This window comes from Thermothielavioides terrestris, chromosome 6 (assembly GCF_000226115.1).
Source record: "Thermothielavioides terrestris NRRL 8126 chromosome 6, complete sequence".
NCBI classification, from domain to species: Eukaryota; Fungi; Ascomycota; class Sordariomycetes; order Sordariales; family Chaetomiaceae; genus Thermothielavioides; species Thermothielavioides terrestris.
Genome location: NC_016462.1, coordinates 1,069,348 through 1,090,136, shown reverse-complemented (window position 1 = coordinate 1,090,136; position 20,789 = coordinate 1,069,348). Strand labels below are relative to the sequence as shown.

At 61.4% G+C, this 20,789-nt stretch overlaps 10 protein-coding genes across 10 annotated transcripts; 4 read left to right on the top strand and 6 right to left on the bottom strand.

Annotated features, from left to right (window-relative positions):
• Nucleotides 1-19: 19 nt before the first annotated feature.
• THITE_116584 (uncharacterized protein) lies at nucleotides 20-683 on the bottom strand (the record flags this gene model as incomplete). The annotated part of the gene is made up of 3 exons (XM_003657551.1): nucleotides 20-97; nucleotides 344-466; nucleotides 525-683. 3 exons carry the CDS (start codon nucleotides 681-683, stop codon nucleotides 20-22), a joined length of 360 nt encoding a protein of 119 aa, XP_003657599.1.
• A 212-nt stretch (nucleotides 684-895) lies between these two features.
• Nucleotides 896-2,594, top strand: THITE_2123458 (uncharacterized protein). The gene is made up of 5 exons (XM_003657550.1): nucleotides 896-973; nucleotides 1,046-1,626; nucleotides 1,735-1,885; nucleotides 1,977-2,341; nucleotides 2,396-2,594. The coding sequence occupies exons 2-5, from the start codon at nucleotides 1,206-1,208 to the stop codon at nucleotides 2,566-2,568; spliced, it is 1,110 nt and encodes a 369-aa protein (XP_003657598.1). The 5' UTR covers nucleotides 896-973; nucleotides 1,046-1,205; the 3' UTR covers nucleotides 2,569-2,594.
• On the bottom strand, nucleotides 2,587-3,655 carry THITE_2082804 (uncharacterized protein). The gene is made up of 2 exons (XM_003657549.1): nucleotides 3,098-3,655; nucleotides 2,587-2,970 (listed from the first exon to the last, which is right to left on the bottom strand). The coding sequence occupies exons 1-2, from the start codon at nucleotides 3,551-3,553 to the stop codon at nucleotides 2,791-2,793; spliced, it is 636 nt and encodes a 211-aa protein (XP_003657597.1). The 5' UTR covers nucleotides 3,554-3,655; the 3' UTR covers nucleotides 2,587-2,790.
• A 566-nt stretch (nucleotides 3,656-4,221) lies between these two features.
• Nucleotides 4,222-5,964, bottom strand: THITE_2123450 (uncharacterized protein). Its single transcript, XM_003657548.1, has 4 exons — nucleotides 5,817-5,964; nucleotides 5,727-5,763; nucleotides 5,061-5,636; nucleotides 4,222-4,989 (listed from the first exon to the last, which is right to left on the bottom strand). The coding sequence occupies exons 1-4, from the start codon at nucleotides 5,817-5,819 to the stop codon at nucleotides 4,586-4,588; spliced, it is 1,020 nt and encodes a 339-aa protein (XP_003657596.1). The 5' UTR covers nucleotides 5,820-5,964; the 3' UTR covers nucleotides 4,222-4,585.
• Nucleotides 5,965-6,061: 97 nt separating this feature from the next.
• THITE_109373 (uncharacterized protein) lies at nucleotides 6,062-7,008 on the bottom strand. Its single transcript, XM_003657547.1, has 2 exons — nucleotides 6,443-7,008; nucleotides 6,062-6,378 (listed from the first exon to the last, which is right to left on the bottom strand). Exons 1-2 carry the CDS (start codon nucleotides 6,810-6,812, stop codon nucleotides 6,332-6,334), a joined length of 417 nt encoding a protein of 138 aa, XP_003657595.1. The 5' UTR covers nucleotides 6,813-7,008; the 3' UTR covers nucleotides 6,062-6,331.
• Nucleotides 7,009-7,271: 263 nt separating this feature from the next.
• THITE_2082796 (uncharacterized protein) lies at nucleotides 7,272-8,998 on the top strand. Its single transcript, XM_003657546.1, has 3 exons — nucleotides 7,272-7,563; nucleotides 7,652-8,214; nucleotides 8,267-8,998. Exons 1-3 carry the CDS (start codon nucleotides 7,443-7,445, stop codon nucleotides 8,588-8,590), a joined length of 1,008 nt encoding a protein of 335 aa, XP_003657594.1. The 5' UTR covers nucleotides 7,272-7,442; the 3' UTR covers nucleotides 8,591-8,998.
• A 565-nt stretch (nucleotides 8,999-9,563) lies between these two features.
• On the top strand, nucleotides 9,564-11,067 carry THITE_2092766 (uncharacterized protein; the record flags this gene model as incomplete). The annotated part of the gene is made up of 2 exons (XM_003657545.1): nucleotides 9,564-9,647; nucleotides 9,694-11,067. The coding sequence occupies 2 exons, from the start codon at nucleotides 9,564-9,566 to the stop codon at nucleotides 11,065-11,067; spliced, it is 1,458 nt and encodes a 485-aa protein (XP_003657593.1).
• An 805-nt stretch (nucleotides 11,068-11,872) lies between these two features.
• THITE_2123444 (uncharacterized protein) lies at nucleotides 11,873-12,954 on the bottom strand. The gene has a single exon (XM_003657544.1). It carries the CDS (start codon nucleotides 12,693-12,695, stop codon nucleotides 11,910-11,912), a length of 786 nt encoding a protein of 261 aa, XP_003657592.1. The 5' UTR covers nucleotides 12,696-12,954; the 3' UTR covers nucleotides 11,873-11,909.
• Nucleotides 12,955-13,647: 693 nt separating this feature from the next.
• Nucleotides 13,648-14,097, top strand: THITE_49961 (uncharacterized protein; the record flags this gene model as incomplete). The annotated part of the gene is made up of 1 exon (XM_003657543.1): nucleotides 13,648-14,097. A coding segment is annotated over one exon (450 nt), but the record flags the coding sequence as incomplete, so codon positions are not given.
• A 1,547-nt stretch (nucleotides 14,098-15,644) lies between these two features.
• THITE_2152287 (uncharacterized protein) lies at nucleotides 15,645-20,116 on the bottom strand (the record flags this gene model as incomplete). The annotated part of the gene is made up of 6 exons (XM_003657542.1): nucleotides 15,645-15,784; nucleotides 16,080-16,145; nucleotides 16,185-16,248; nucleotides 16,660-16,707; nucleotides 16,796-16,834; nucleotides 17,075-20,116. 6 exons carry the CDS (start codon nucleotides 20,114-20,116, stop codon nucleotides 15,645-15,647), a joined length of 3,399 nt encoding a protein of 1,132 aa, XP_003657590.1.
• Between the last annotated feature and the right edge of the window lie 673 nt (nucleotides 20,117-20,789).

Sequence of the window (20,789 nt, the reverse complement as noted above, 5' to 3'; positions counted from 1 at the left end):
GCAAGGACCTTGGCCATCGTCAAGCCGAGCCCCGAGCCTCCGCCGGCGACGACTGCCCGTCCCATTCAGATCCAACAGATTCGCGGGCCCCGGATCGCTAGGAGAGCGTCCAGGCTACGACAGTTAACAATCAACAATTGTGGCATAAACTCCTGTTGCTGGCTGCTCCATCCCTCTCATGAACATCCTGCTCTGCTTAAGACAATCACTTACCTATACTGACGTGTCGGGCAGGGTATATACATAACACCACGAAACGTTGAGTTGTATCTAGCATTTTTCAATCAACTGCGAAACGGGATCCGGGTCTTGGGTCCAAAGTTGTATCACCTCTGTAACTGACTTCATCAAACTCGAGGCAATGTCTTTGAGTGTCGGAAGCCCGTTTCGCCCCCAGGTGGCGCTTCTCTTCGTCGACCTCCCCTTCGGTGCCGTGACCGTCGTCGTCACTCTCCTCGTCCTTAAGCTGCCACCGGCCAAGAAGGCGGAGACGCCCATGGTGAGATCAGGTCCGGACAACAGACCTGAGTGGCAGCGTCTGCTTCATCCACGGGGTCGTCTGCTTGCTGCTGGCTCTGCAGTGGGGTGGCACGACATAACCCTAGAGCGACGGTCGTATTATCGCCCTCCTCGTCCTTGGTTGCTAGCGCCCTGCGCCTGGTGCTCTGGAAGAACAGAGGCATGCGAAAATCCCCACGTTTCCTTTTGCCTCTGGGCAGAACAAGACTCCCCCCGACCGAAGGTTACGCTTTTGAAAGGGCACCTCATCAGCCAGTTGGGAGGTGGGCCAGGGTAATGTTGCGTATGTTAAGGGTGGGCGCCCAGCCAGAGGCAGACTAAGGTGCAGGGGAGCTTCCAGTGGGTACTCCGCACTCCAAACTTTCCAGGCGACGGAGTACCACTGCAGAACTCAGGCTTATGCAAATTAAGCAACAGCTAATGAAGGCCTGAAGGAAGATTTCACATTACGAGTGTTAGAGATAGGGGCTTGTTTAATTCATTTACGTGAGCATAGCGTTTGTATCACAAGGCTAATTGGGAGCAGTCATCTGCGAAGCCGTGAAATCTGGAGCGCGGTGCACGTTCCCCTCCTTGAGAGATCGAAAATTGGCTTGCTGTTTTCATGCCAATTTCCAACCCCTCTCGCAACACTGAACCATACCACCACTCCTCTCTCTCACAAGACCGTTTGCCCCTCTCACATAATGTCCGACGACGAAGCCGACCCGGAACTCCTCGCCCTCCTCCGGCAGCACCTGCAGGGCAAGCTGACACTGGCCGACGACCCGGAGACAGGCGTGCTGGAGGGGGCCGAGTACGTCTACGACAACGCGACCGACGTCGCGCTCGACATGCGCTCGTGCAAGAACGCGGCCGCGGCCATCTACGAGCAGATGCAGCGGAAGCAGTACAAGCCCGCCGCCTGGTCCGCCCACGAGCTGCACCCGGACAGGGCCGCGCTCGGCGAGCAGGCCACCGTCGCCTTCATCTTCACCATGGACCTGCTCAACTTCTCGTTCTGGTCCGAGCGGTCCGAGGCCGACCGGTTTGCGGTGGAGTACCGCGGCAAGCGCTGGACCGGGTACTGGAGCCTGGTCGCTGCGCTGCGGCGCGCGTTGGATGAAGGTAGGCTTGCCGTCCGTGTGCAGATGCCGAACGGGCCTCGGTTGTCGTTGTCCGCTGCTTTGCCGGCGTTCTTTTGCTCCAGATAAGAGGTTAATGCACCTTGTCAAGGCATCCCCATTACGGACTCGCACTTCTGGCAGGACGAGGAGGCGTGCACCCTAGACGCCCTGAAGCAGGTCTTCAGGTCGTGCACAGACGAGGAGATGCCTCTGCTGGCCGAGCGGCTGGCCTGCCTGCGCGAAGCAGGCCAAGTGCTCTACGAAGTACGTTTCCGGCCGAGCCGGCTCGGAAGCTTTCCTTGACCCTAGTTCCCATAGCCGCATCCGCAACCCGGACTCTGACTTGCTCTCCCAGAAATACCAATGCAACCCTGTAAACCTGATTGAGGCGGCAAACGGCTCCGCGGCCGGCCTGGTGAACCTGCTGGCCCGGGATTTCAGCTGCTTCAGAGACGAGCATGTGTTTGAGGGGCGGCGGAAACCGGTCCGCTTCTTGAAACGAGCGCAGATCCTGGTGGCGGATCTGTGGGCGTGCTTCGAGGGCGAGGGCTACGGGGAGTTCAGGGATATTGACAAGATCACCATGTTCGCCGACTACCGCGTGCCGCAGATCCTGAACAGCATGGGCTGCCTAATCTACAGCCCTCCGCTGGAGACGGCCATTCGGGCGAAGAGGGAGATTCCCTCCGGAGGAAGCTGGGAACTACAGCTAAGGGGTAAGCAGAACGCTTTCCATGGCCACAGCCACACACCACGCTGACCCCGTCCAGCATGCAGCATCTGGTGCGTAGAACTAATACGGAGGGAGATTGCGAAAGCGCATCCGGGAACGCACATAAACGCCATCCTCATCGACTTCTTCCTGTACGACACGATGAAGGAGATGGAGGCAGCAGGAAAGGAGACCGTCCCACACCACCGGACAAGGAGCATCTGGTACTGAGCCAGGCCCGCTATATAGTCCACAGCAAAACCGATTCGCTACCTCGGAGGTCTTAAGCAAACACAGACACAGCCAGACCAGTCTTTGATAAGCAACAGTGACCTCTCAGCAAATGCCTCCCCATCCGAATAACTCCAAGACGCCGCCACCCCGAAAACGACCACCGCCAGAGCAAACCCGCAGAGCAAAGCGTAGCACCGAACCCGCCCGACGCGAAACGCATCAGACCCCAACGGAGCCCACCGCAGTCGAGTTCAGAAGCTCGTCCATATGGGCCCTCTGGATGCCCGCATTCCCCTGCGCCTCCTCCTTCAACAGCACCGCCAGCACCTCAATCGGCGGCTTCAGCCCGAGCCTCTGCGCCCGCTGCCACCGCTTGATCCTGGAAATACCGATGCAGGGCTATTGAACCACCACCACACGTTAGCCTGAGTTACCCCCGTGTGTCCTGTTGCCCCAAAAGCCAGGCAAGCAGCAACAAGCAGGATGGATGAAACGCCAGACAGAGAGAGAGTGTGTGTAAACGTACCCCGTACTGCGAGCTCACGTCAAAGTACCGCAGCACCTTCTCGCCCGTGCTCAGGCCCTCGGCGTGCTTCCGGTGCACCGCGCGCGCGCGGCGCCCGGCCTCGATGCCCGCCCAGTACCGCTCAATCGCCGCATCCGTGACCTGCGCGGCGGCGCGGCGGTCCGGATCGGTCTCCTCGTCTGCCGCCGCCGCTGTCGGCGGCTGCTGCTGCTTCAGCTGCTGCTGCTCGATCTGTTTGAGTCGGCTGTCGTCGGAGGAGGAGGGGGAGGGGGCTGGCTTCTCGTCGGTGGTGGCTGGTTCGGGCGAGGGTGCGGGGATGTATTCTTTTGCGCGAGATGGCGATTTGTAGCCTTCCTTGCCGGTCTTGATGGCCTTGGTGACTTTGTGCTTGAAGCTGAGCGTCGACTGCTTGCCTGCGCCCACGGCGGGCCGAGACGATCTGCGGGTGGTGGGCATCTTGTTGGTGACGTCAGGTGCGAGTAGTAGGCGGTGTCTGCGGGGAGAAGAAGAATCGTGCGATCCGAGGAGTGGTGGTCACAGTTGATGGCAAAGAAATGGTTTGGTTCAATTGCGACCTGCAGATTGACGTGAGGTCTGCGGAAGGGGGAGGCGAACTCGGACACACAACTCGATTGGATTGCTGCTTGCGGCTTGGCGGCCTGTCAGTGCAGAGGCGCTGGCGGGGCAACGTGCAAATCACGACCGATGCGCCAACTCACGTGATCTGGGCCTGGGCATGCACTAACAGAACTCAGCCAAAAGTCAAGGCCATGTTGTTAGTCAGCGGCGGTGACATACCTCCCCTCACCCCGGTAATCCCACCAGACACATTGAACAACCAAACCTAGGAAAATGAATGAAGATAAACTTGCAAGCTTGACCTGACGTATTCCATCCAGAAGATATATGCGGTTTGCAAGCAGCATAACGGTGTGTCTTGGGCCCTACGAAGCTACATTTCTTCCGTCTCTGCCAGCTTCCGTCAACGGGAACCCATTCTCCGTTTTGGGGACCTAGAAGAGGAAAGAGTGTGAAATAAACGAGCGAAACTCGGAAAGAAATAGCAACAGTCGAGGGGGAGGAAGCGACAAATCCTCACTTAGCATAGGCTGACCTGGTTCTTATGGAGGTAGAGGCAACCGACGGTGGGAACCTCGAATTGATGTGGCTCCTCGGTCGACGACCCAGGCTCGAACATGTTTGAGCGCGCGGCTCCCAGCCAGCTCGTTGGCTGTGTCTTGCCTAGCTACATATGAGCCCGGCACGCATGAACCGCGCTTCCAAGATGTCGCAACCAAAGGACCCTGTGGGAACTTCTCTGAGACAAATCCCAGCGTATCCCCAGCAGTGTTTTTGGTAAAGAATCAAGGTATCTGGCCAAGCTCTGTCGGCACATTTTCTCTATCATCTCAGGAGAGCAACCCACAAAAGCAAATCGTACACCGTCATTCCCATTCCCTCTCGGCAGCAGATGCCCCAGCGCTGCGCTCAAGACCCTGTAGCCTCCCGGTAGAAGGTCAGACTGCGGCTCGCACCCGCCGCGCAAAACATCTCGCTCTTCCCCATGCCCGGCCCCAGGGCCCGCTCGGTCTTGGGCAGCCACCTCACACTCCACAGCGCCGATTCCGTCTCGCTGTGCGTCGCCACGCAGACACCGCGGGCAACATCCCAGACCTTGACCTTGCCATCGAGCGATCCGCTCAGGAGGTACTCGCCCGTGTCGTTCCAATCCAACGACGTGATCCACGCTGGCCTGGTGCTGGGCGTCGTCAGGTTGCCGACGTGCTCGCCATGCTCCATGTCGTACAGCGCAATGATGCCAGCGTTCCCAGCGGCGGCAAGGCGCTTGCAGCCTGGCGAGAAGGCAACAGCCCTCACCGGCTTTGCCAGACCTGGCACACCCCCGTTAGCTGACCGTCATATCCATCCACCCTTTTTAACCATCTCCTGTACTCTCACTCACCAGACAACGAATACACCATCCTCCCGGCATCATTATTGAACACATATACCGCGCCACTCTCGTGCCCGCTGGCCGTCAGCCGCCCGTCGCGGCTCAGATCGACCGCCATGGCGAAGCTGCCGCCCCCGCGCGCGCCCGTCTCGTACGTCTGGATGCGCTCGCGCGCCGCGATGTCCCACACGTGGATGCGGCCGTCGCTGGTCGTGCACGCGAGGTAGCCCTCGTCGGCGCTCAGCGCCACGGCCCACACGTCGCCGCCGCCGTCGGCCTTGGACGAGGAGGGGGCGAGCTCCCAGTCGAGGCGCCACTCATCCTCGCCTGCGGTGTCGTTATTTCCCGCTCGGTTGCGGGTCCAGACCTTGATCTCGCCGCCGAAGCCGACGCTGGCGGCCACGGTGCCGAGCCCGCCGCGCGCGGTGCATACGTGGTGGCACCCGAGCTTGTGCGCGGCGGGGATGGTTTGCTGGAGCGGGAAGGACGGGTCGGTGGTGCTGTGCACGCGGAGCGCGGACGAGCCGCTCGCGGAGAGGATGGAGGTTGGCGTCGGCGCGAGGGAGAAGATCTCTGCCGGGTGCGCTGCGAGTGGGTGGTGTTAGTGGCGGAGCGCTAGGAGAATTGGGAGGGGAAGGGAACGAAAGGCATCAATGGCGGGGTCGCGCGGCTTGCCTTCGTCCACTGTGTGGGCGGTGAGGTATTGTTTCGACTGGAAAGGGAGTCAGTAATTGTGGCCGTGTGCATGCATGCGTCGATTCTTGCCATTGTCACCTGTCCATAGACGAGTTCCTCGCTTTGGTGTGATTTGCTTCCTGGAATGGTCGACTCGCGATGGTTGCGGGCGTGAACTCGGGGTCGCGATTGCTGCTACAGGCGGATAGATGGTGGGGCAATTGCAGCTCCCTATCAGACGTCAGGAGGAGCCACATCAGCCGACGACACGGAGCAAGATCCGTGTTAGTTAGGTACCTATTTCAGGTCTCTCTTGTCAAGCTGCTTCTCGAATACGGAGTACTTCCCCTTCCATTCCGATCATGCCGCTGGCCTCTTCTAATTGCCTGTCGGAGGCTGGGTGCTCCCTCCCGAGTAAGCATCACCGGTATAGAGCGCAACAAGACCCCTAATAATGTTACAATATATGTACACCAGATCTTTCCCCAGGCTCCGTACATAACTCGCGCGGTTGGATATGCCCGAAGCGCCATCGGCGCACAGCATAATCCTCCCTCCGCCTCGGCAATGCGCCTCGTACATTCCACTTCCTGTTGAGTCTCCCCTCAGCTTTTCTTCGCCTGAGCCGCCTGGTTCATCAACTCCTTTAGCTCTGTATCGTACCCGAGTCAGCATAAAATCTTCCCGCCTAACGGGCTTGTTTGGTTCGTCCTCACTCGCTGTGCAGTGCGGGCACAGATAGTGCATCCGCTTGATCTCCCCGCATGCAGGACACTTGCACAGAGACGTCGTGTCCTTAAGCGCCTTGCCCGCCATCTGCCTATGCCTCTTCTTCATGTGCGAGGTCTTTTTCTTCGGCACCGCCCTGAGGATCGACTCCCAGATCCCCTCGAGAATGGATGGTAGTGATGGCAGGCCAAGCTGCAGGCCAACGGGGACGGCGAGTGTGAGAGACGGGAACAGCGGAAGCGACAGCTGCCGGACCTGAAGTTGTATCCTTGATGTCGGAAAGACTGCCGGGGCAAGGAGTTTCGGAAGGAAGTAGCTGGAGGACGCCATCCTCATCGTCGGTGCTGCCAACGCCATCTTGTCTTCCCTCGCGCGGTTCCGCCGAAAATCGGGCGAGTTGTCGGACGGTAGAACTGGGCCGGGACCTCCCTGAGCTCAATCGGACTCCTTGAATTCTGCACTTTGCCCGCTGAGAAAAGGAGACTCCGGCATGCCCCTCTGTCGTCGCTTCGTCGCTTCGCTGGGGCTCGTTTCTGTGGATCGCGCCGTCAATGGCATCGCCGCAGAAAAAATGGCGGCACACGGAATCTTCCACCTCGAGTGCGGCAGACAGCCGGCAGGGCTGGCACGGTCCACCTGAGCTCGGATGCCGCACGCTCTCACTAACCCAATCGGGGTCGCGCCTGGGGGCAGAGGTCCCACAGGGCCAATCACGAGCAGTCCACCTCCCTTCCCCCTTTCCCCAGCCAGCTTGAGCAGGGAAATTATCGCTTGCCCAAGCAGCTGGTGCTGAGAAGTCGCGAAGAAAATCCCCTTCGACAACCACCTCACCCGACAGATCACCCGGCCTCAATTGCTGCCCCCAAACCCTCCATCGTCCCTGACTCACGTTGTGCATCCTCCGATTACCTCGCGCCACGCTCTTTTCAACCACTTTTTGGAATAGAGACCCCGAGCGCGGCTAGATCAGCCAGCAAACCGAAGAAAATGGCGTCGGTGCCTGCCGCGACCATCTACCCCCAGAGCCATGTCGGTTTCGACAGCATCACATCCCAGATCGAGCGCAAGCTGCTCAAGCGCGGCTTCCAGTTCAACATCATCTGCGTTGGTCAGTAGTGCATCTTGTCCCGCTCTCGAGCTGCTCTTCTACTCCACCTCGTATCCGTGGGCCGGCACTGACGTGTCTCGCGTTGCAGGCCAGACGGGTCTGGGCAAGTCGACTCTGATCAACACCATCTTCGCGTCGCACCTCATCGAGTCCAAGGGCAGGCTCAACCCCGACGAGGTGATCCGCTCGACCACCGAGATCCAGTCCGTGTCCCACATCATCGAGGAGAACGGTGTCCGCCTGAGGCTGAACATCGTCGACACGCCCGGCTACGGAGACCTGATCAACAACGACCGGTGCTGGGACCCCATCGTGAAGTACATCAAGGACCAGCACTCGGCGTACCTGCGCAAGGAGCTCACCGCCCAGCGCGAGCGGTACATCCAGGACACGCGCATTCACTGCTGCCTGTTCTTCATCCAGCCGTCGGGCCACTCCCTCAAGCCGATCGACATTGTCGTGCTGAAGAAGCTGTCCGACGTCGTCAATGTTGTCCCCGTCATCGCCAAGGCTGATTCGCTCACCCTGGAGGAGCGGCAGGCGTTCAAGGCTCGCATCAAGGAGGAGTTCGCGTTCCACAACCTCAAGATGTACCCGTACGACAACGACGAGTTCGACGAGGAGGAGCGGGCTGTCAACAGCCAGATCAAGGTGGGTCCTGCATGTTCCCTACTGATTGGCCAGAAACTGACGCAGCCCGCAGAGCCTGATCCCCTTCGCCGTCGTTGGTTCCGAGAAGTCCATTATCGTCAATGGCAAGCAGGTCCGCGGCCGGCAGAACCGGTGGGGCGTTATCAATGTCGAGGATGAGAACCACTGCGAATTCGTCTACCTCCGGAACTTCCTCCTCCGCACGCACCTCCAGGATCTCATCGAGACGACTTCTCAGATCCACTACGAGACGTTCCGCGCTAAGCAACTGTTGGCGCTCAAGGAGAGCAGCGCACAGGGCAGCAGACCGATCAGCCCGTCGGCGGACCGCGAGCTCAGCCGCAGCTCGCAACGGATGACCATGAACGGCTACTAAGCCGCCCTGGGACTCCCTTCTCGGCACTTTCGGCGGATTGTGCAGTGTTCTTGCCTGTACGACCGCGAATCCTTTGATATCCCGGCAGAAGAAGTGCCAAAAGCTCTTACAGCAGGAGACGGCGTCCGAGACGGACGTTGCGGGGGGAGCGAATAGCGCGGCGCAACTTCGATGCGGTTTACAGGTCATACCCCTTTGGCCTATGGTGTTTACGTCTTGTTGGCAAATCCGTATTCCGTGGATTGGCGTTCTTTCCCTCCTATTTTCTTTTAGTCTCCGAAGCTCGTTCGCATCTTTGCTGCCTCTTTTCCTTTTTTACTTAATTACCCCGGCCCTCGATGCTTGATAGGGATCTGGGCTTGCTAGTTTCGATACCTGGCGGAATACCAACTACGCGATGTGCACTGCAGGGTCCGTTGTCAGCTCGGGTGGTGACTGCCGCTATGCCTGGTGTCAATTTGCTGAGACAGGTATATTGGTGGGCCTGATTGCGGTTGTGAAAGTGATGGTCAAGTTGGACATGTCTGTCCGTGTATTGACGCTCACGCATTTGGCTGTGGTGCCACTCCTCGATCGTCCCTGTATTGATACGGTTGCCGCAATGAGAGGTCGAGGTACAGAACTCGAGAATACAAGTGGCCACCTTCAGAAGAGCGTGCCGTGATTTGGTGGTCCAGCACGGCCACTGTGATATGGTGCGCCGACAGTTGCACAGTCGCTCAGGGTTAGGGTGACTAGCTCAAGCGGTCTCCCGCCTGGCCGACCGACGCGTCTCTCAAAACGCGTCCACTCACACCATGGCTCACTCACCCCGGTCTCAAACCATCACTCCCCCACGCCACGGCAACCACACGCAGCTCACGCTTTTTCCTTGGAACATGTGATGTGAATCAACTCAATTACTTAAATTCTTACCCCCACATACGTACCAAAACACAGCCACCATGTCAGCCCGCCCACCACAACCATCGCCATGCCGAGAGCGCAGCCAAAACCGAAACCACCAACCCCACCACCACCGGCCCTCGCCAAACCCCCCGCTACCCCCAACCCAATCGTCTCCCTCGACCCGACCAGCCCCCTCGACCCAAAACCCCTCATAGCCGACATCCCTCCGCACGCGCTACTGCATCCCCGGCTCCGTCTTCCTCGTCGAGGCCATCGACCGCTGCGTGCCCGTCCCTGCTGCTTCCTCCTCTTCCTCTTCGTCGTCTTCTTCTGCTGCTACCTCGTTGCCCGCGGCAGGTCGCAGTCGTGGTGGCAGCAGCAGCCGTCGTCGCAGCACGACTACCTCTCGCTACCGCGCCGTGCGCCTGCTGCTTGGCGACGGCGAGCTGTGTATCCAGGCGTTTGTCCGGCCTGAGATGCACTGCTTTGTCGATCGGGGCAGCGTGTGGGAGGGGTGTTATGTGCGGGTGGATCGGTTTGAGCTTGGGTTTGTGGAGGAGGAGGGGAAGGGGAAGGTGGTGTACTTGGTGGTCGGGGATTTGGTTACTGTCGGGTGGAATGAGGAGTATCTGGCGATTCTGAACAGGGAAAGAGAGGCGAAGGGTCCGGGAGAGCCTGAGGGTGAGAAGGGGGTAGGGGATCAGCGGGAGAGCGGTGCTCCAGAAGGGAAAGAGGAGGAGGAGGAGGATGTAGAGGACCTGGAAGAGGTGTTACAGCAGCTGGTTGCGGATGCCGAGTCCGGCGAGACCGCTGCACCGGCGTTGCACGACGACGGGACGGCCCATCCTGTTGCGGATTCTAAATCTCCCGCCCCCAAGCCCCCCATCAAGGAGGAAGCGCCCGAACCCGAAACCGACTACATCTCCGACTCCGAGGACTCGGCCTTCGAAACCCTCCAAGTGTCCCCCAGTCGGATCCAACAGCGGCGCATCGCGGTCGCCGCCCCTGACCCCCGACAGGAATTCCAAACCGCCATCATCCAGCAGAACCAGCACCAGCATCAGCACCAACACCAACACCACGAAGCCCACCACCACCCACCCCCGGTCCCGAACAACCCTCTCCCCCGCCCTCGGCCCTGGCAACCGACCACCCCTCTCCAGCCGCACAAGCTCACCCCGCTCTCCGCCATCCCGCACCTCCCCTACCGCCAAAACTGGATGGTCAACGTGCTAGCCGTGGTGACGGCGCTCGCGCCCGCCGAGCCGTCGCACATCGCGCCCTCGTACCGGCAGCGCACCGCGCGGCTCGCCGACCCCAGCACGCCCAAGCGCGTGCTCCTCAGCGTGCTGCTCGACCCGGACGCCTTCGCGCCCGCCGTCGGCAGCGTCGTGCTGCTCCTCGGCGTCAAGAACCACGTCGCCGACGGCGGGTCGCTGCGCAAGTACGTCAGCGACCGGCCGAGGGGAGGGCACCGCTGGTGGGTCGAGCGGCCGGAGGGGCTGGGCTGGTGTTGCGAGGAGGCGGAGCGGTTGAGGCTCTGGTGGGAGGGGAGGGGAGGAAAGGTGGATGAGGTTGGGGATGGGTAGAGAGTGCTGGTCCTGTGGAGTGAGCGTTGAAGGTCTAGAAGGGTCTTCAGGGATCTTCAGCGTTGAGCTGGAGACGGGTTTGGTGGGGTGGCGAGGCGAGCGGTGACTGACTTGAAGGGACACTTGCTGGCCCTTTCCGTGTCTGTCTGCTGTTGCGCCGAGTAGCTCGCCTACTTGCGTCATTGTGCTTGGTATTGACCAACGCCGGACATCATCAGCGTGGTTCCCGCCGTTTCTGGTTGGTTTGGAAGCCAGGTGGTTACTCTCTGTTCAGGACCGGATCCAGCTGCGGAGTCTCGTCCCGCCAACCGACGGCATGAGTCCCGCTAATAGCGACCCTCGGTTTCGTTCTCCTGGATAGCGCCCTTGCGGTCACGCAAGATCCGGATACCGGCTCTGGCAGCCGGCGCACCAAACCGCTCTCCGGGGATGTTCTGGGGGCAAATGGCGAAGATGGCGGACCCCCGCGAGCTGTGGCTCGCTGATGGCCTGGGCAGCTGGGGCCACCGACCAGATCCCGTTCTTTCCAGTCCAAATTCTACTGAGCAACGGTTCCTCTGCTACACGACCAAGCTTGCGACACGGTACCCGAAGCCGGCATACCTGTGCATTCTCGACCGTGCGTGGCCAGGACGGCGAGGCGGCGCTGACCCCGATGACGCCGTGGGAGGCCAAGAACGGTCTTCCGGGCGCGTTTCACTGGAGCATGCCGACCAATGCCTGATCAAGGATGACACAGGGACGCATTATTTTTTGGAGGATCTGTAGCGTCATGAGGTCTACGCAGGCTCTCTCAACAAATCCGCTGCCGCCACCGCTGAGCCCCTGTCCCATCCCACGCCTCACAGCGTGATGGTATGCACATAGCGCAGCTTCCCCTTCTCCAACCTGAACTCATGGCTATCCGCCACGCCGCCCACCGCCGCGAAGTTGCACAACACATCAATGCTGCCCATCTCGGGATCGATCACATAGCGCCTGTCCGAGATGCGGTTCGTGAAGCCGCCCCTGGGCGCGCCGACGGTGCAGGGGGAGTTGCGGGCGGAGCCCTCGATGCGCTCGCAGGGGGTGCCCCAGGGGACGGCGTCGTACGCGGACGCGTTGGTCCACATGTCGAGGTAGGCGTCGGCGGTCTGCTGCAGCAGCGCGCGCGAGGGCTGCTGCGCGGCGTCGGTGATGGGGCTCCAGTCCTCGGCCTCGATGTACGCAAGCGTCTGGGCGGCGTTGAACGACAGCGAGCCCGTCGTGGCCGCGATCGTGTCGATCAGCGTCACCTGCGCGCCGTCCGCCGTGTGCCGCAGCTGCGTGCCGATCACGTACGGCTTGGGCGTCGTCGCGATCAGCTCCGTGTAGCTCGCGCACGCGACCGTGTCCGCCGTCGTCTTGTTGTGCGCGATCTGCAGCGCCGTCGCCAGCACGCCCGTCTTGACGTCGGCCGCCTTGTTGTTCTCGCGGTATTTGTAGTCGGACGTGAGGAGCTTGGCCAAGTCGCCCAACGCGCCGTTGGCCTGCGCCGCGATGTAGCTCTCGGCGGCGGAGACGAGCACGGCTCGGCTGCAGTCCGCTGCCCCGAGGGATGGCAGTGAGAGTGTGGTGAGAAATGCGAGCACCGCTTTGTTGGACACCATTGTTGTCGCGTTCCGTCCGGCTTGTCTAACTTGGATGTCGACTGGGGCGAAATCCGGAGGTTGGCGGACGCTTCCCAGGTACCGGGCGCGCGGCGCCATATATATATATAACTGAGAACTAGATTACGGACGGAGATCCATGATGTTCTCCCAATAGTTTCACCGGGAGTGAATGGCATAGCTGAGAACCCCTCATGATTATCCTGGATCAATTGCCGATGGAGTCCGATTCATTTAGCCATATTGGGGGTGTAAGTGGTACCAGACAAACAACGGTTGCCTCTGCGATGAGTCCACTTGCCGGTTGTCGTCTGCACTTACGTGGATAACGACTAACGGTTGTACGGTGCCTGATCCTTTAAGACCCTCCTAGCCTCCATTTCAGGGCATTTCATCATAGGTCCTCATTGGAGCGCGTGTAGCGCCGGCCCCGGACAACTGCCCGGGCCGCTTCCGAACATGCAGTACGCTGGTTCTCGCCCGTTAGTCACACGCTTATACAATCTTTTGTTTCTACTTGTGGTCCCAGCGCCCTACGCTTTAGCTCCTCTTGAAAAGCCGGAATCGATTCTGAGAGAGGATTTGTTCAGCAAACCAGAACTTACCGGTGAACTATCGTCTGCTTGGGCGGTCGGAAGTCGGGAGCAACCCGCCGCATAATACTCTGCGCGGTTTGAGGTTAGGCATAGTCGTAAACCGCAAAGGGAATGATGTATTCGTATGCGGAGGTGGTCGGATGAGCACATGGTGCATACCTAATCATGGGAAGCTGTGGCTGAGCCGCTCGAGCTGAAGGCCGAACGCCAGACGGTGAGGCAGTGCTCCTCGCAAGGCTCCTAGCCATCATCAGGCTGCTTGACGGTGTATCTGTCGGTTCCCGACAGCATCAGCATCGTCGCATTGACCGCGACGCTGGTAGTGCCTTGCCCAGGTCCTCTTCTCATCACACAGTATGGCTTACAAGCACGAGCCGCTCCCAGACAATGAAAGGTTCATCAGGCTGGTCTCGATCCAGCCCGGCACCGCCGAAGCGGACATCGTCGTCTACCTCGTCATCGCGCCCTTCTCGGCGCAATATCCCCCTCGCTACGAAGCGCTGTCCTACGTATGGGGAACAACAGACCACCCCGAGACCGCGTACGCGACGTCACTTACGAGCAGCGGCCGCTGGCCGCCGCCGTCCGGGACGCTCTCCATCACGCGCAACCTCGCCGTGGCGCTACGCCATCTCCGCCGCACCGACGCGCCACGCGTGGTCTGGATCGACGCGCTGTGCATTGACCAGGCCAACGACGCCGAAAAGGGCCCGCAGGTAGCGCTCATGGGCGAGATCTACCGGCGCGCGACGCGGGTGGTGGCCTGGCTCGGCCCGGAAGCCGACGGCAGCGACCGCGCCATGGCCGTGATGGACTACCTCGGCGCGCAGGTCGTCCCCGGCTACGGCGGCCACTACGGGCTGCGGCCGGCGCCGGGCGCGACCGACCCGCGCCTCAGCGACACCGCCGTCGCGCTGCCGTTTGCCGCGCCCGAGCTCGAGGCCGTCTACCGGCTGCTCTGCCGCGCCTGGTTCGACCGGCTCTGGGTGCGCCAGGAGATCGGGCTGGCCAGCAGCGCCAGCGTCGTCGCCTGCGGCGCCCGCGCCGAGGTCGCCTGGCCGCGCTTCCGCGCCGCCCTCGCCGCCCTGATGGCCAAGCGCCACCGGCCGTTCGAGCATTCGCGCGAGCTCGACGCCCGCATCGACCGCATCCGCGGCTTGTTCTTCCAGCCCGGCACCGTCAGCCTGTCAGCCCTGCGTCACTTCTTCGGCTACGCCCTCTGCGCTGACCCGCGCGACAGGGTGTATGCCGTGCTGTCGATGCTGAACCGGCCGCTGGGGATCCGGCCTGATTACTCGTTGACGGCGATGGAGGTGTACGAGGACGCTGTGGTGCGCCACATGCGCGCCACGCTGTGGATGGATATTCTCTTCCAGTGCGAGCTGCCGGTGGACGGGGTGCCGACGGGGCCCAGCTGGGTGCCGGACTGGTCGCGGTCATCGCGCAATGTGTGGGATTGGGGTCACATGTACGCGTCGGGCAAGTTGATGGACTGGTTTCGCCTCGACCCGGAAAGAAGGACGCTGACGCTTGCGGGGGTCGTGGCTGAGGTGGTGGAGGAGGTGCGGCCGATCCCGTTCGAGCTCAGCATGGCGCCGGAGGAGGTGTTCGAGGTGATCCGCGCCATGTTGCCGGGGAAGGCAGAGTTGGAATCGGCCTACGTCGGCGGCGGGACGCTTCTGGAGGCGTACACGCGCATGCTGATGTGTGGCCTTCTCGCCGAGAGTTGGCAGCCGCCGCAGCCCCGATTTCCCACACTTGCCCAGGCACAGGCCATCGTCTCGCGCCTGGCAGCCAGCACCGCAGGCAATGCAGCCGCCGGGCTGGAGGACGCGGCCAGCGATGATATCGTCCGGCAATTTGCGCGCGTATCGCGCAACTACCTCGCGGAGAAGTGCCTGTTCCGCGGCCGAGACGGCCATGTGGGCGTGGCACCGCCGTCGACCCGCCCCGGTGACGCTGTCTGCGTGGTTGTGGGAGGCAATGCTCCCCTGATCCTCCGCGCTGCTGACCACGGGTGCTTCCTCGTCGGGGCTTGCTATATGCCCGGCGTCATGCAGGGCGAGCGCCTGCTCGGGCCGCTCCCCAGCGATGTCCAAGCAGTCTCGTGCCCCAACGGCGACCCGGCCACGGCAGATTACACCAGCTCGCAAGGATTCTGGAACGCTCGGACTGGAGAAGTCTTCTTCCTGGACCCGCGACTGTCAGCTCTGCAGGACATTGCGCCAGACTACCCCGAGCACGTACGTCAGCTGCTAGAGACGCCCTGGGGTCGCATGATCGCGGAACCGGAGCATCTGCGTCGGCTCGGCGTGAACATTCGTTACTTCCGCATCGTGTAATGTGTCGTGCTTTACTTGAACGAAATGCCGCTCTGGGCCGGCGCCTTTGCATTGCTCGCGGTTTTCTCCTCCGACGGCGAGGACATGCCTCCAACATCGACGTACTCGGTGATCAGGCAGTACGCTTCGTCGTCCTCAATGTCAGAGTACACTGTTGGGACTCTGACAAGCGATGTCAGCACAGCAATCGATCGCCTCCCATCTTCAGGAGGAAAATCGCCGTGCCGGGGGGGTTGATGTTTAGGATACTTTTCGTTTCTGTCTTTTCACAGGTCTTGAAAGGGGTGAGCAGAGCAAGCACCTCACTTCCTCAGTCGCGCGTTCAACCAGCCCCAAAGTCCGAAAGCATCGTTAACGGGCAATTTCTTTCATAGCTACGAGTGTACATCATAGCGAAGTGCAGTGTATACCCTAGCAACGTTTAGGGCCTATGGACTCCTACCTACAGCCAACCAGCCTGACGCTCGGCACGAGCACGCGGCCATCGTCAAGCAAGAACAGGCTGGCTCCCACTGCGGCCACCACGCTACCTCACTGTCGACCCCCCTCACCTGCTTCCGCCCTCCACCAAGCAATAAGAGAACCGCCGGGTATCGCATAGCCTCGAAGCCTGATCTAAAAGAAAGAAAAGAAAGGCGAAAGTGGTGGTATCAACAGAGAGAATGTCCGCGCTAGCAAGCAACCGGCCACACACCCACACCCCCCTTGCGGCCAATCCATCCCATCCACTTTGCAAAGAGCAAAAACGAGCAGAGGGAAGGGAAGGGAAGCAAAGCCCGGAACGCGCCTCCTGCATGTCTAGCTGCCTGTCAGTTATGACAAAAAAGGAAAACGGAAAAAAAAAGAGACCGTTCTGACGCTGAGATGTGACTGTAAGTTGAGCAGAAGAATGCCGGGCCCGTCTGTCTGAAGGAAGGGGTATATCCATCCATCCATCCATCCATCCATCCATCCATCTACGCGCCGCCGCCACCACCACCGCCGTTGCTCCCTCCCCCTTCAAATCCGTTCATCAGCCACTCTCACCACCACCAGCAGCCCCCTCCAAAGCCGCGGCTGCAGCCGCTCCCAATCCTGTTTCCGCCTCAGTACCAGTGTCGCCGACACTCGGCGCACGGCTGCTGCTCGCAGTCGTCCCCGCGACCGCTACCTCACCGCTTACCACGGCCGGCGCCTGCTCCGCCTTCCCCTGCACCTGTACCTGCACCTGTTGTTGTTGTTGTTGTTGTTGTTGTTGTTGTTGTTGTTGTTGTTGTTGTTGTTGTTGTTGTTGTTGTTGTTGTTGTTGTTGTTGTTGTTGTTGTTGTTGTTGTTGTTGCTGCTGCTCCTGCTGCTGTTGTGCCAGCCTCCTCTCGCGCAGCCTCTCCTCCCGGGCCCTGATCTGCTCGCGCTCGCGGGCGATGGCCCTGGCGCGGCGGGCCTCGATCTCGTCGCGGCGGACGAGGCGGCGGAGGGCCTCGCTGGCCTGGACGAGGCCGTCGATGCTGATGGCGTGGTTGGTCATCTGGTGGTTGATGTAGGTGTAGACCTCGGCGGGGCTGGCGCAGGCGAGCAGCAGGCTCTCGTTGAGCTTGAGCAGGGCCAGCGCGACCTGGAAGAGGAAGGCGCCGCCGTCGTGCGGGGTGCAGAGCACGACGTCCCAGACGCGGAAGAGCGCCTCGGCCGAGAGGCAGTCGGTGAAGAGCGAGAGGAACCACTGGAACGTCATGGTCTCGAGGTCGATGGCCAGCGCGTCGAAGTGCGCCGACAGCTTGGGCAGCACCTCGGCCACGTACTGGCGCAGCACCACCTGGTCGGCGCGCGACGCCAGCAGCGAGTGGTCCAGGTAGTTGGGCGGCAGGATCGTCTCGATCATGGACGCAAGGATCCAGAAGGCGTCCTCGGCCGACGGCATGATCAGCAGCAGGTTGGCGACCACCAGGTTCATGCCCTGGCAGTAGCCGACGTCCGGGTTGTGGCGGGAGTAGGCCAGCAGCACCTCGTGCAGCTTCTGCACGCCGGGGCCTTTGCGGAAGAAGATGTTATCGGTGAGCGTGCGCGTGATGTCGGCTTTGATCTGGAGCACCACCTGCGGGTCGTCCTGGTCCTCGGGCCGGTTGATCAGCGACGAGTAGTAGCCGGGGATGCGGAGCGAGTTGGCGCCGGAGCACTCGGACCAGATCTTGGCGCGGTAGGCGACGGGGATCCCGCCGAGGACCAGCGATCTAAACTCGATGGCTTTGGCGCGGCCGATTTTGCCCTGGATGCCGAGGCTGGCCACGCCAATCAGCTCGCCATCGCTGAGCCGAGTCTCGGGCATGACGGCGGTGGCCCGCTGGAACCTAGCTTCAGCGGCAGCCGCCGCGGCCTCGCCATCGCGTTTTCGCTCGGCTCTGACCTTCCTGAGGAAGTCGTTCCACCGCACCGTCTTCTCCCGCTGCAGGGTGTCGTGCAGCTGGTTGAGGTTCTCCAGCAGCAGTTTCACCGGCTCGGCGTCCTCCTTCGCGAGCGTCGCCGAAGGCTGCTCGCCCTCGGATGGCGGATGCGTCTCGGTGTCACTAGGGGTTATCGGGCTAGGGGTAAGCGCCGCGGTGGTCGTTGCCGACGGTAGGAAGCCTCGGTCTTCGGACATGATGCTGGGCGAGTGGCTCGGTGACTTGGGCGCTTCGATCGCGTCCAGCACTTCGAACCCCTGCGCGCTGATCGAAGGCGTGTGCGAGAGCAGCTCGGTGGGGAAGGTCGCGACCTTCAGATAGTCCTGCCACCGCTTGGGCTTGGCGTCTTCGCGCATGTCCTCCGAGGAGCCGGGCGTGCCAGGGCCGCCGTCGCTTCCGAGGCTGGTCTTCCCGCTGGCGCTATCCTCCAGCAGCACCGGGGAAAGGCCGCTCCGGCCGTGGGATATCATTTCGGCGCGGCTGCCCTTCTTCGCGTGGCGAATCATCTGGGCGGCTTCCCGTTGGCGCTTCTTCCTCCGCTGGTCGTAGATGAAGCCGAAGCGGTCCGTGAGATAGTCTGCGCCTTGGTAATTGTTGTAGATGTGCGTCAAGGTGGGTGGCTGAGCCTCGGCTGGAAGGATGGTGTCCATCTCGACCGGGCCGTAGCTCTGCTGCGGCACGATCGGGTTGCCTCCGGGAGTATCGACCATCGTATCCCAACGCTCCTGCGGCTGAGTCCGCGGTGGCACTTCGATCGGCCGAATGGGCCCAGGTGGCCGGCGCATAGCCATCAGGGCCTTCGGGCCGCCTTGCGCCGAGACGGCGCGAGCGGAGCCGCTCGTCTTGACACTCGAACTAGAAGATGTCCTCAACGAGCCGCCGCCTTGCGCGCTGGCTGCGCGCCCGCGAATCTCCCCATCGCGCCCGACCGACGCAGCTCCGGCAACCAGCCGCAGCGCCATGCTCGCGAGAGACGGCTTTCTCGCGCCAGACCCTGAGTGCACACTCGACGCCCTGCTAGGGTTCCGTGTCGAGGCCTCCTCGGGCGGGTTGAATAAGTCGTCCTGAAGCGGTGGACGACGCTCTGCCGGGGCGGCTTTCACTACGGCCGGCCGCAGCGTGCTGCCTTCTCTGGTCGCGCTGTTAGCCCGACTCGACTTGTTAGCCGAGCCGCTCCCCCAAAAATAGTCCTTCCAGCCCCGTGCTGTGCTCTTCCCGGCCTCGGAGTCAGAGCCAGCAGGCAGCGGCACCGAGCTTGCGCGGATGGTAGCGTCGTCGACGGCGTGGCGAGCATGCGCATGCCTAACGTCCTCGGCCATCGCGTCCGTCATGAGATCGGAGAGTCCGTCTTCGGACGCCCGCCTTGACGCCCCGCTGGCCCTTGCTTCCCGCTCGATGGCCCGCAACCGAGTTTCCAGATCCAAGGTGGAGAGACCGCATTCCAGAACGATCTTGCGCAGCGCCCGCTCGCGCTCCTCCGCCCGTCGGCGCATGCTCGCGATCTGGGCATCGCGCTGGGCCAGGTCTTCGGCAATCTGGCGCACGAGGTTGACAGCGCCGTGCCGCGCGATCAGGCGCTCAATGTGCTCGTCGGATGCGTGGTGCAGCGCGCCGGGGATCTTGCGCGAAGCCAGCGGCGTATCCTCGAACAGGGCACCGCGGGCGGCCGAGGCGGGCGAGGTAGCCGTGAGGTGCTCGACGATCGCCGATGGTCGCAAGCCCTCTGGCTGTTGGTTCTGCTCTGTTTGACCTTGTCCCTGCTCTTCCACATCGCTCCGTTCCGAGACGGCCAGGCTCTGGCCCGATGTCTTGCGCGATGAGGTCACCGTATTCTCGTCGTCGTCGCGGAAGAAAGGCGATCTTTCTTGGCGGGGCGAATCGGGCGAGAACGAGGGAAACGAGGTCAGGGACTTGTCGGAGGGGGCGATGGACGAGGCCGAACTCGGCGGCTGGGACGTCAGCCTCTTGCGGGTGCGGGCGTTGGATCGACGGCTCCTTATCGAGGTGCCGGATTGCTGCGAGATGGAGCGCTCGAGCGGGGCCGTCGAGGCAGCGGTAGTGGCCTCCATGTCGTCGGGGCACCCTGTGGCATCGTCCTGGGGTTGCGGCTGTTCGGGCGGCGATGGAGGCGCCACGAAGTCAGTCGCCTCCACACCCTCGCAGGTCTATCACCCTGTCACCTCCCCTCTTTCCATGTAAACAGTAGGTCGGTATCGAGAACGGACGAGTGTGGCGCTCGAAGATGGTCGAAAAAAAATTACGGATGGAAATCGTTGAATGGTCGCACGCGCCGAAATTTATCAAGAGCTGCAGTCGTGTTCGTCACGCGTGGTCCAAGCAAGCTAAACCACGGTCAATTTCGGTGATGCAACAACCTGTTTGGCGGCTCGTCATGCAGGACTTGCAATCATGCGTGCCATCGTGCCTGGAATTTGTTGGTTTGCGGATCTGCGCCCAGGCCACAACTGCCGCAACAGCGGGAGATCTCCAGGCTTGCGCCGGCCGTTGATTGGCCCGGCACGCCAAGCCTTCAAGCCAAGCGTTCCAGGTTGCCCTTGAACCAACAGCCCACCTTTGCTGGGGTGCATGCCCCACGCCGCTCCAAACCGCTGGAGGTCTTTCTTTTTGTCCCGAAGATTGACAAAACTCGATTCTTTCAATTCTGAAGTCCAGAATGCAGGCTGAGAGACAGGGCGACGTTGCGTTTACAGCACATTTGCACGGCTGACCGAGCAATCTCTT